At 47.5% G+C, this 13,567-nt stretch overlaps 1 protein-coding gene across 3 annotated transcripts in view; it reads left to right on the top strand.

Moving 5' to 3' along the window:
• The window catches only part of LOC147018391 (mitogen-activated protein kinase 8), an 84,162-nt gene that overhangs the window by 52,937 nt on the left and 17,658 nt on the right, over positions 1-13,567 (top strand). For all 3 annotated transcript variants that reach the window (XM_085897984.1, XM_085897983.1, XM_085897982.1), the window contains exon 11: positions 11,837-11,900. In XM_085897984.1, the coding sequence (XP_085754110.1) occupies positions 11,837-11,900 (64 nt within the window). The remainder of the gene's footprint in view (positions 1-11,836; positions 11,901-13,567) is intronic.

Below are 13,567 nucleotides of genomic sequence, written 5' to 3' on the forward strand. Positions count from 1 at the left end.
ATTGTTACATTTGAGGGGGGGGGTATGCATTCAAAGGGTAATTAGGATGTTTAATTAGGTATGCCATGCTGTTCGAGTTTACCAGGATCTCGATGTAATAAGTAGCAATTCAGTGGTGATAAGTTGTCTCGTAAATGTTCATTTCTTCAAGGGGGGGAATGATAATTGTCACGTAATTAGATAGGGACACGGGATAGGGTAAGTGTGTCTGCGTAAACCCCTTTTGGTATTCTCTGGAGACTGGCCGTGACGTCACAGGACAGTGCAGCGGATGGCTCCGCCCCGTGATCACGATTGGCGGAAGGCGATGGCGGTGGGCCAATAAATGGCTCGATTGAAGTGACAAGGACCAAGGATAAAAAGGTTCTGTTCGGGGTCGAAAAGGAGGAGGAAGAAGATTAAAACCAAAAGATCGTGTGTTTTTTGGTGGGGAGGCTGTTGTGCTGGGAGCGTGCTTGTTGTTGCGCTGATTCGATCGTGTTCTTGATCGTGTCCTGGAGCCTTGCTGAGCCTCGTGCCTCACCTTGGTTGGCTCTGGGGTTCTGCTGACTCGGAGTATGGGGTCGAACGGCGGGCGGACCTGCCTCCCTCTCCTGCTCGCAACTTGGCGCCAGAACTGGTTCCCTGGCGGCTGTGAGCGGACTTGGGCCAAGACCAGGAGGTCGACAGCACCACGGTTTCTCCTGCCCCCCCTACGAGAGCAAGGCCAGCTCGTCCGACGCCGATCCAGGGACAGTTGCGTCCACACCACGGTCCAGCCTGACCACCAGAAATAGCTACGTTATGTGTGTGTGTGTGTATGTGTGTGTGTGTGTGTGTGTGTGTGTGTGTGTGTGTGTGTGTGTGTGTGTGTGTGTGTGTGTGTGTGTGTGTGTGTGTGTGTGTGTGCTTGGCGCCTTAGAGGGTTTGAGATCTGTATATTCATTGGAATTGTCTGTGTTTTCCCCACGCCCGATCCCACACCATCCCGTCGAATCGCCTCGGATCCCTCTTCTTGCAGAGTCTTGTTATTTCTGGTAATAATAGAAACAAATAAACATCATCAACTCAGTGAAAAGTGACTCGTGCCACCTTCCTCGTCCCGTTTGCGGTAGAGCGATTAGAACCGCCATGTTTGGGTTATAAATAAATAAACCGCCTCCATCGTTTCGGCTCATTCTACGTTGGCGGGACTGTTCAAGTCCCGTGGACGTCACAATATATTTACCTTATGTGGCCATTTGTTGATGCAAATGGCTCATTCAATGGATCCATTGTACACAAGAAAAATAAACAATTGAAAAAAAAATGGAAAAACATGGAGGGATGAAATCTCAAAAATCCAACCAAACAAGGTCGGAATGACACCACGTTACGATGCCACAACACGACACCACAATCCTCCTATGGAATACTATCGTGACATCTTTTGATATTTGACTTTTGTTGAGGGATTGTGATGGATGAAGAAGAAGAATGAAGAAGAAGAACAAAGATAAAGAATAAATGAAGAATGACACCACATTACGATGACACAACAATCCTCCTATGGTTTAGCATCACGATATCTTTTGACATTTTACTTTTGTTGTGGGATTTTGATGGAACAACATCAAAAGATTTTGTCAAAACATATGGAGCCCACAACCGTGCTCCTCGCACACAGAGCCTACAACCGTGCTCCTCGCAGACAGAGGCCACAACCATGCTCCTTGCACACAGAGCCTACAACCGTGCTCCTCGCAGACAGAGGCCACAACCGTGCTCCTCGCAGACAGAGCCCACAACCGTGCTCCTCGCAGACAGAGCCCACAACCGTGCTCCTCGCAGACAGAGCCCACAACCGTGCTCCTCGCAGACAGAGCCCACAACCGTGCTCCTCTCAGACAGAGCCCACAACCGTGCTCCTCTCAGACAGAGCCCACAACCGTGCTCCTCTCAGACAGAGCCCACAACCGTGCTCCTCTCAGACAGAGCCCACAACCGTGCTCCTCTCAGACAGAGCCCACAACCGTGCTCCTCTCAGACAGAGCCCACAACCGTGCTCCTCTCAGACAGAGCCCACAACCGTGCTCCTCTCAGACAGAGCCCACAACCGTGCTCCTCGCAGACAGAGCCCACAACCGTGCTCCTCGCAGACAGAGCCCACAACCGTGCTCCTCTCAGACAGAGCCCACAACCGTGCTCCTCTCAGACAGAGCCCACAACCGTGCTCCTCTCAGACAGAGCCCACAACCGTGCTCCTCTCAGACAGAGCCCACAACCGTGCTCCTCTCAGACAGAGCCCACAACCGTGCTCCTCTCAGACAGAGCCCACAACCGTGCTCCTCTCAGACAGAGCCCACAACCGTGCTCCTCTCAGACAGAGCCCACAACCGTGCTCCTCTCAGACAGAGCCCACAACCGTGCTCCTCTCAGACAGAGCCCACAACCGTGCTCCTCTCAGACAGAGCCCACAACCGTGCTCCTCTCAGACAGAGCCCACAACCGTGCTCCTCGCAGACAGAGCCCACAACCGTGCTCCTCGCAGACAGAGCCCACAACCGTGCTCCTCGCAGACAGAGCCCACAACCGTGCTCCTCGCAGACAGAGCCCACAACCGTGCTCCTCGCAGACAGAGCCCACAACCGTGCTCCTCGCAGACAGAGCCCACAACCGTGCTCCTCGCAGACAGAGCCCACAACCGTGCTCCTCGCAGACAGAGCCCACAACCGTGCTCCTCGCAGACAGAGCCCACAACCGTGCTCCTCGCAGACAGAGCCCACAACCGTGCTCCTCGCAGACAGAGCCCACAACCGTGCTCCTCGCAGACAGAGCCCACAACCGTGCTCCTCGCAGACAGAGCCCACAACCGTGCTCCTCGCAGACAGAGCCCACAACCGTGCTCCTCGCAGACAGAGCCCACAACCGTGCTCCTCGCAGACAGAGCCCACAACCGTGCCCCTCGCAGACAGAGCCCACAACCGTGCCGCTCGCAGACAGAGCCCACAACCGTGCTCCTCGCAGACAGAGCCCACAACCGTGCTCCTCGCAGACAGAGCCCACAACCGTGCTCCTCGCAGACAGAGCCCACAACCGTGCTCCTCGCAGACAGAGCCCACAACCGTGCTCCTCGCAGACAGAGCCCACAACCGTGCTCCTCGCAGACAGAGCCCACAACCGTGCTCCTCGCAGACAGAGCCGACAACAGACCTGCTCGCAGACAGAGCCCACAACCGTGCTCATGGCAGACAGAGCCCACAACCGTGCTCCTCGCAGACAGAGCACAGAACAGTGCTCCTCGCAGACAGAGCCCACAACCGTGCTCTCGCAGACAGAGCCCACAACCGTGCTCCTCGCAGACAGAGCCCACAACCGTGCTCTCGCAGACAGAGCCCACAACCGTGCTCCTCGCAGACAGAGCCCACAACCGTGCTCTCGCAGACAGAGCCCACAACCGTGCTCCTCGCAGACAGAGCCCACAACCGTGCTCTCGCAGACAGAGCCCACAACCGTGCTCTCGCAGACAGAGCCCACAACCGTGCTCCTCGCAGACAGAGCCCACAACCGTGCTCCTCGCAGACAGAGCCCACAACCGTGCTCCTCGCAGACAGAGCCCACAACCGTGCTCCTCGCAGACAGAGCCCACAACCGTGTGCTCCTCGCAGACAGAGCCCACAACCGTGCTCCTCGCAGACAGAGCCCACAACCGTGCTCCTCGCAGACAGAGCCCACAACCGTGCTCTCGCAGACAGAGACAGAGCCCACAACCGTGCTCTCGCAGACAGAGCGTGCTCTCGCAGACAGAGCCCACAACCGTGCTCCTCGCAGACAGAGCCCACAACCGTGCTCCTCGCAGACAGAGCCCACAACCGTGCTCCTCGCAGACAGAGCCCACAACCGTGCTCCTCGCAGACAGAGCCCACAACCGTGCTCCTCGCAGACAGAGCCCACAACCGTGCTCCTCGCAGACAGAGCCCACAACCGTGCTCCTCGCAGACAGAGCCCACAACCGTGCTCCTCGCAGACAGAGCCCACAACCGTGCTCCTCGCAGACAGAGCCCACAACCGTGCTCCTCGCAGACAGAGCCCACAACCGTGCTCCTCGCAGACAGAGCCCACAACCGTGCTCCTCGCAGACAGAGCCCACAACCGTGCTCCTCGCAGACAGAGCCCACAACCGTGCTCCTCGCAGACAGAGCCCACAACCGTGCTCCTCGCAGACAGAGCCCACAACCGTGCTCCTCGCAGACAGAGCCCACAACCGTGCTCCTCGCAGACAGAGCCCACAACCGTGCTCCTCGCAGACAGAGCCCACAACCGTGCTCCTCGCAGACAGAGCCCACAACCGTGCTCCTCGCAGACAGAGCCCACAACCGTGCTCCTCGCAGACAGAGCCCACAACCGTGCTCCTCGCAGACAGAGCCCACAACCGTGCTCCTCGCAGACAGAGCCCACAACCGTGCTCCTCGCAGACAGAGCCCACAACCGTGCTCCTCGCAGACAGAGCCCACAACCGTGCTCCTCGCAGACAGAGCCCACAACCGTGCTCCTCTCAGACAGAGCCCACAACCGTGCTCCTCTCAGACAGAGCCCACAACCGTGCTCCTCTCAGACAGAGCCCACAACCGTGCTCCTCTCAGACAGAGCCCACAACCGTGCTCCTCTCAGACAGAGCCCACAACCGTGCTCCTCTCAGACAGAGCCCACAACCGTGCTCCTCTCAGACAGAGCCCACAACCGTGCTCCTCTCAGACAGAGCCCACAACCGTGCTCCTCTCAGACAGAGCCCACAACCGTGCTCCTCTCAGACAGAGCCCACAACCGTGCTCCTCTCAGACAGAGGCCACAACCGTGCTCCTCTCAGACAGAGGCCACAACCGTGCTCCTCTCAGACAGAGGCCACAACCGTGCTCCTCTCAGACAGAGGCCACAACCGTGCTCCTCTCAGACAGAGGCCACAACCGTGCTCCTCTCAGACAGAGGCCACAACCGTGCTCCTCTCAGACAGAGGCCACAACCGTGCTCCTCTCAGACAGAGGCCACAACCGTGCTCCTCTCAGACAGAGGCCACAACCGTGCTCCTCTCAGACAGAGGCCACAACCGTGCTCCTCTCAGACAGAGGCCACAACCGTGCTCCTCTCAGACAGAGGCCACAACCGTGCTCCTCTCAGACAGAGGCCACAACCGTGCTCCTCTCAGACAGAGGCCACAACCGTGCTCCTCTCAGACAGAGGCCACAACCGTGCTCCTACCAGACAGAGGCCACAACCGTGCTCCTACCAGACAGAGGCCACAACCGTGCTCCTACCAGACAGAGGCCACAACCGTGCTCCTACCAGACAGAGGCCACAACCGTGCTCCTACCAGACAGAGGCCACAACCGTGCTCCTACCAGACAGAGGCCACAACCGTGCTCCTACCAGACAGAGGCCACAACCGTGCTCCTACCAGACAGAGGCCACAACCGTGCTCCTACCAGACAGAGGCCACAACCGTGCTCCTACCAGACAGAGGCCACAACCGTGCTCCTACCAGACAGAGGCCACAACCGTGCTCCTACCAGACAGAGGCCACAACCGTGCTCCTACCAGACAGAGGCCACAACCGTGCTCCTACCAGACAGAGGCCACAACCGTGCTCCTACCAGACAGAGGCCACAACCGTGCTCCTACCAGACAGAGGCCACAACCGTGCTCCTACCAGACAGAGGCCACAACCGTGCTCCTCTCAGACAGAGGCCACAACCGTGCTCCTACCAGACAGAGGCCACAACCGTGCTCCTACCAGACAGAGGCCACAACCGTGCTCCTACCAGACAGAGGCCACAACCGTGCTCCTACCAGACAGAGGCCACAACCGTGCTCCTACCAGACAGAGGCCACAACCGTGCTCCTACCAGACAGAGGCCACAACCGTGCTCCTACCAGACAGAGGCCACAACCGTGCTCCTACCAGACAGAGGCCACAACCGTGCTCCTACCAGACAGAGGCCACAACCGTGCTCCTACCAGACAGAGGCCACAACCGTGCTCCTACCAGACAGAGGCCACAACCGTGCTCCTACCAGACAGAGGCCACAACCGTGCTCCTACCAGACAGAGGCCACAACCGTGCTCCTACCAGACAGAGGCCACAACCGTGCTCCTACCAGACAGAGGCCACAACCGTGCTCCTACCAGACAGAGGCCACAACCGTGCTCCTACCAGACAGAGGCCACAACCGTGCTCCTACCAGACAGAGGCCACAACCGTGCTCCTACCAGACAGAGGCCACAACCGTGCTCCTACCAGACAGAGGCCACAACCGTGCTCCTACCAGACAGAGGCCACAACCGTGCTCCTCTCAGACAGAGGCCACAACAAAATACACACACAAACACCCAAAAGCTCGATATCACTGTGAATCACTTTACTGATGATTATAACAACATACGTGGAATGATAAATGAAACACATCAGTATAAACATAAACCGAAATGGCGACTCTGATCATGCAAATACTGTCGAGTTGAAACTTCACCGCCAAGAGCCAAACAATAATAATAAAAAATAACAACATCGTTAAACATTTCAAAATCTTATTTAATATAAAATAACGTTCCCTTAATTGTCACAAGTGATGCTTTTGGTCACTTTTAGCTGGCGGGAATGCCTGATTGCAGATGAAAGCACAACAGAACACCGTCTATTTCACTGAAACCAGTGCACCTGACCAGCGACTGGGGTGTTCCAAGATGGCGGGTAGTTGGTGCCACTTCCCACCTTTCGTTTCAAAAAAAACAAACAAAAAAATTAATGTTTTATACATTTTGTTATTTGGGTTTGGATTAAATTGTTTTATTACTTGTTTCAGTTGATTTGGGGGATGGTTTGCATATGTTTCACTTTTGGAATGGTTCTGTCCACCATCCATTTCCCCCACCCTCACAATCCTGGGCTGCTTTAGTTGAGTCCACATTTACGTTTGGTATATTTTCAAAACCAGAGAGTTGGTGTCAAAGCCACCCAATGCTCACCTGTTTATACATTTATCGTTTTTAAAAAACTAGTCCAATAATATTTTTATAAAGCATTGCAGTAAAGTCTGATCCAAATAATTTTAAAGCAATATATGTATTTGCATATTGTAATCAATAAAAAAGTGTGGTAGATAAAAACATTAGAAAGGAAAAAACGTTAACGTTGATGTGCTACAAAACAGTTAAGTTCAAAACAGGTCAAAAATTTTAAAAATTTGAATTTTTTTTTTAATTTCAACTTCACCACATCAATAATATACCCCAAATGAATCTCCCTGCCAAATATCAGCATCCGAGTACACATATTAAATGAATGGCAAGCTTCTAAATAACTTGCACCAAAAACTTTAACGTTGATGTGCTCCAAAAAAGTTAAGTTCAAAACATGTCAAAAATTAAAAAAAAATTGAAATTGTTTCTTTGTTTCAACTTCACTACATCAATAATATACCCGAAAGGAACCTCCCTGCCAAATATCAGCATCCTAGTACACATATTAAATGAATGGAAAGCTTCTAAATAACTTGCACCAAAAACTTTAATATTGATGTGCTACAAAACAGTTAAGTTCAAAACAGGTCAAAAATTTGAATTTTTTTTTATTTAAACTTCACCACATCAATAATATACCCCAAATGAATCTCCCTGCCAAATATCAGCATCCGAGTACACATATTAAATGAATGGCAAGCTTCTAAATAACTTGCACCAAAAACTTTAACGTTGATGTGCTCCAAAAAAGTTAAGTTCAAAACATGTCAAAAATTAAAAAAATTTGAATTTTTTATTTTATTTCAACTTCACCACATCAATAATATACCCCAAAGGAATCTCCCTGCCAAATATCAGCATCCTAGTACACATATTAAATGAATGGCAAGCTTCTAAATAACTTGCACCAAAAACTTTAATGTTGATGTGCTACAAAACAGTTAAGTTCAAAACAGGTCAAAAATTTGAAAAAAATTTTTTTATTTCAACTTCACCACATCAATAATATATCCCAAATGAATCTCCCTGCCAAATATCAGCATCCGAGTACACATATTAAATGAATGGCAAGCTTCTAAATAACTTGCACCAAAACCTTTAACGTTGATGTGCTCCAAAAAAGTTAAGTTCAAAACATGTCAAAAATTAAAAAAAAATATTGAAATTCTTTCTTTTTTTCAACTTCACTACATCAATAATATACCCGAAAGGAACCTCCATGCCAAATATCAGCATCCTAGTACACATATTAAATGAATGGCAAGCTTCTAAATAACTTGCACCAAAACCTTTAATGTTGATGTGCTACAAAACAGTTAAGTTCAAAACAGGTCAAAAATTTAAAAAATTTGAATTTTTTTTATTTCAACTTCACCACATCAATAATATATGCCAAAGGAATCTCTCTGCCAAATATCAGCATCCTAGTACACATATTAAATGAATGGCAAGCTTCTAAATAACTTGCACCAAAAACTTTAATGTTGATGTGCTACAAAACAGTTAAGTTCAAAACATGTCAAAAATTTGAATTTTTTTTTTTATTTAAACTTCACCACATCAATAATATACCCCAAATGAATCTCCCTGCCAAATATCAGCATCCGAGTACACATATTAAATGAATGGCAAGCTTCTAAATAACTTGCACCAAAACCTTTAACGTTGATGTGCTCCAAAAAAGTTAAGTTCAAAACATGTCAAAAATTAAAAAAAAAATTGAAATTCTTTCTTTTTTTCAACTTCACTACATCAATAATATACCCGAAAGGAACCTCCATGCCAATTATCAGCATCCTAGTACACATATTAAATGAATGGCAAGCTTCTAAATAACTTGCACCAAAAACTTTAACGTTGATGTGCTACAAAAAAGTTAAGTTCAAAACAGGTCAAAAATTTTAAACATTTGAAATTATTTTTTTATTTCAACTTCACTACATCAAAAATATAGTCAAAGGAACCTCCCTGCCAAATATCAGCATCCTAGTACACATATTAAATGAATGGCAAGCTTCTAAATAACTTGCACCAAAAACTTTAACATTTTCACGTTGACGTTGACGCCGGGGATATCGCTATAGCTCTCTGTTCTTTGAACAGGCGAGCTTAATAAACGATTAATGTTTTATTTATCTTAAAATTTTGGGGTTGTGTGCACGAGCCCAGAGACAAAGTAACTTCCTCGCATTGGATCACGATCATGGTTTCAGCAGTCATTGAGGTAGGTCAGGCTACAGTTTAACATTGTTTTTAGAGGGGAAGAACGAGAAGCAGAAGTACCAATTGGCATTGTCGTGATCTCTCATTGAGGAACTTTCGCGATATATTTTGGCGTCTTTTTAAGTCTTGGGAGTTCAGAAAACACTCGAGAATAAAAGGTATGGCTTTTAAATGCTTATATGACTTCACTCTAAAGGAATTCATAAGCATATCATTGTGTACACATTTGAATGGGTGGCCATTTTTCCCCGTATGATCCCTCTATTTGCAGTACATGGAGTACTTTGACTTCACGCAAGACTTTTGTAAAAAAAAAGAATAAGAAAAAAAATTGATTTGTTCACTTCTTAAGGCCCTGTTACACCTTGACGATTTAGCCAGCGTATGCCGACGTATGAAAAATTTGTCAAACGCTGGCACACGTCAAATATGTATGGGTAAGTTTTGTATACGTTAAGAGCACGCTGGCATACGCCGTAGTACGCTGGCATACGTCGTAGTACGCCGAGCTGTTAGACAAATTTTCCATGCTTGAAATTTTTCGACGTATGCCTGCGTATGACTCACACGTTCCGCGTACGCTGGCCATAAGCTGTAGGCACGTTACACGATCGTTGACACACGTTACTTGTAAGTTACTCATAAGTCGAAACACGTCAAGGTAATGGTTAGCGTCAGTGTTCCAGACTCCCTGGTTTTTTTCTTTTCTTTTCTTTTCTTTCCTTTCTTCTTCGGTATGTCGGTGATGTTGACACTTCGATTTCTAGTGCAGTTATAATATAATATAATTAATAGGCTGCCGCTCAACAATTTAAATCATAAAAATGCACACACACACACACACACACACACACACACACACACACACACACACACACACACACACACACACACACACACACACACACACACACACACACACACACACCCTTTAGAAAGTATTCACACCCCTCAACTTTTGTCACATTTTGTTGTTGCAGCCTGAATTTAAAATGGATTAAATTTAAAGTTTTTGTCATCGACCTGCACAAAATATCCCATAATGACAAAGTGAAAGCATATGTTCCGAATTTCTTTTTCCAAATTAATTAAAAATAAAAAGCTGAAATGTTTTGCATCAATAAGTAGTCAACCCCTTTGCTATGACACTCCAAATTGAGCTCAGGTGCATCCAATTTCCTTTGATCATCCTTGAGATGTCTCCACAACCTGATTGGAATCCACTTGTGTCCAATTCAATTGATTGGAAATGATATAGAAAAAACACACCTTTCTATATCAGGTTCCACAGTTGACACTGCATGTCAGAGCAGAAACTCCACCATGAAGTCCAATGAACTGTCAGTAGAACAGATAGATAAATATATATCAATAAATATAAATATAGAACAATAGAGATATAATTGTGGGGAGTCATAGATCTGGAGAAAGGGTATAAAACAATTTCTGGTGTTGAAAGTTCCCAAGAGCACAGTGAGCTCCATCATTAGGAAATGTAAAGCATGTGGAACCACTCAGACTCTTCCAAGAACTCCATGTCCGACCAAACTGAGCAGCTGGGCAAGAAAGACCCTGGTCAGGGAGGTGACCAAGAATCCAATGACCACTCTGACAGAACACAGACTTTCTTGACTGAGATGGGAGAACCTTCTGGAAGGACAACAGTCTCTGCAGCACTTCACAAATCTAGACTTCATGGGAGAGTGGCCAGACAGAAGCCACTCCTGAGAAAAATGCATGACAGCAAGCATGGAGTTTGCAAAAAGGCATGTGAAAAACTGAGATCCTGAGGCAAAAGATTCTGTCGTCTGATGAAACAAAAATTGAACTATTTGGACTAAATGCAAAGCAGTACGTTTGCTGGACACAGAGCACAGCTCATCAGCCATCCAACACCTCCTTACTGAGAAGCATGGTGGTGGCAGCATCACGCTATGGGGATGATTTTTCAGTGGCAGAGAATGGGAGACTTGTGAGGATAGACACAGCCATATTTAACCAGCCACAGGATGAGGATAGACACAGCCACAGGATGGGAGACACAGCCATATTTAACCATCAGAATAGCTGCTCAGGAAAAGCCCTCGGTGTGCTTAATCAAATGTTCTGAAAGTCCAAAGTGTAAATAAATCGTCCCCCTCCAAGCCAATGTGTCCTGATGGAAAGGAGGTAGAATGAGCGTCTGTTGGGCCAACGGCTATCTTTTGCACGCATGAACATGTCGTAAAGAGGAAAAGGCCATCCCACAAGAAAGGGAATCTGTTCTATACCCTTCTCCAACGCATCCAAGAGTTAGAATCCCACCAGACAAGGCGATGGGTCTATTCTGGACATGCATTTATTGAAATAACTGTCTGAGGACCAAAATGTTTGTTTGTAGTAGTTGGATCCGATTCTGAAATCCATAACAACACACACATATATATATGTTTCTGAAGATATTTCTTAGGTGCCAAAAGTTGTTTTCACGTCACGCAAGTTGGTTCTAAGGTGGTCATGTCATCGAAGTCTGTCATACATTACTGTACACAATCAAACAGTAATTTGTGGAAATTTTAAAAACTTTTTACCCCAGCTTATAAGGTGAATCCTGTGAGTATTGAACTTATGCGTTTACTCCACTTTGCATTTTGTGCTCCAGCCACCACCACAGATCACTGACAAGCGGCTGGAAGAGAGAGAGCACATGGTGGATGAGTGGAAAGGTATACGACCTCAACAATCCTCAGACAACGACACATTACTGCTCTGTTTTGCATGCAATTTGAACGTCCTTTTTTAGAGAAGGTGCAGTGAATACTTCAAGATGATTAATTATTTTGCTCTTCAAAAAAACCTTTTTCAATCTTTTCTCACATGCATTCTTGCCGAGTGAAAAAGACAAACTTCTTCAGCTCACATTTATCCTTGTTCCTTTTGCCCGCTCAGCAATCCTTTCCTCTCGTGCTCAGCTGATTGCTTGTGTTTATTCACTGTCATTATTTTTCAATCTTGGTTAAGTTTACGCTTTGTGCTCATGCCACTATGCTTTGTCCTTCGATTTATCCTCTCCTTTGAGTAACTCCCTCTTTTTATCTAATTCCTCTTGATGACCCCCGATTGACAAAGAAAGGCAGCTCACTGCCCACTTAGAAACACTACACCTCTCAACATTATTTTTTGTTTCGCTCACCATGTGTGTTCATCTGTATCCACCTGTGAGCTACTACCAAAGTCTTTTTCCAAATGTTCATTTCTTCCATTAAACTTTCACAGCTACACTGAAAAAGATGATTCTAGCAATTTATGCCAAGATTCTGAGTTTAGCCGAGTCTATTTCATTTCTTCACTACTCACACAAAAGCTTCCCTTCCTTTACTTCAATTATTGCCTTCCAACATGTGTTTTGAAAATTCACTTCAACAAAAGTGGAATATAATATTTTAACAATTATGGAGGAGTTTCAAAGCAACAACAACAGCAATGACAACTGCTGACTATACCAGCATTCCATATATTAAATATAATATTGATCATAGTAACTTTGAAACAACTAGATAATAGTGACGTGTAATATTGATAATAGTAATTTATGTCTTTAATCGCATTATTGAACTAAAAATTAAAAAAACCCAGTTTGCAATGCATGTTCGCTTTCCATCAATCATCCTTTTTTCCAACTTCAGTGTAAACTCACCCCTCTCACCCGTCCCTCTCAAAGCAACCATCACACTCTTCCCCCTCCAAGCTTCCCTCTCACCTTTCTCAAAAACTCCCCCTTACCTTTCTCCCTCAACTCTCTCCATTCACCCTTCTCCCTCCATTCACCCCCTCTCTCACCATTCTCAAAGTTTCCCCCACTCGCATCCACAAAGCTGCCTCCTTCCTCTGCCCTCTCTCCTCCATCTCATCACTCCACCTCTTCAAATCCTCAAACTGCCTTCTGCCCCCTCTCTTAATACTCTACACTGAACCTCAACCCAACACCACAGAGCCTTTTCTCCTCCTCATCCGGCCACCTCCTCGAGCTCTTCTGCAATCCCCCACACTCTTTCAACAACTCTCCGTTCCTCCACCCCCCCCACTCCTCACTTGTCCTATCCTGCCACGCCCCTCCCATCCCCTGCACCCAAAGCCTCCTCCCCTCCCTCTTTATTAACAATGTGGACCTCAAATATCCGGGACCTTCATTCAAACCTTTCAGATCTTTCCATACAGGTTGCCACTGACAAACCAGGCATAATCTGCCGAACAGAAACTTTCCTCCCCCAAGACGTGTCTGACTCCCAAGTATCTCTCCCTGGTTACTCCCTCCTCCGGAATGACAGACCTGAGCCTCGTCCTGGTGGAGGAGTTGCTCTCTTCATCCAAGACTCCATTTCTCGCTCTCCAT

The sequence above is a fragment of the Eptatretus burgeri genome, chromosome 10 (genome assembly GCF_056783735.1).
Source record: "Eptatretus burgeri isolate ZD-2024b chromosome 10, Ebu_testis_v1, whole genome shotgun sequence".
In the NCBI taxonomy this organism is placed as follows: Eukaryota; Metazoa; Chordata; class Myxini; order Myxiniformes; family Myxinidae; genus Eptatretus; species Eptatretus burgeri.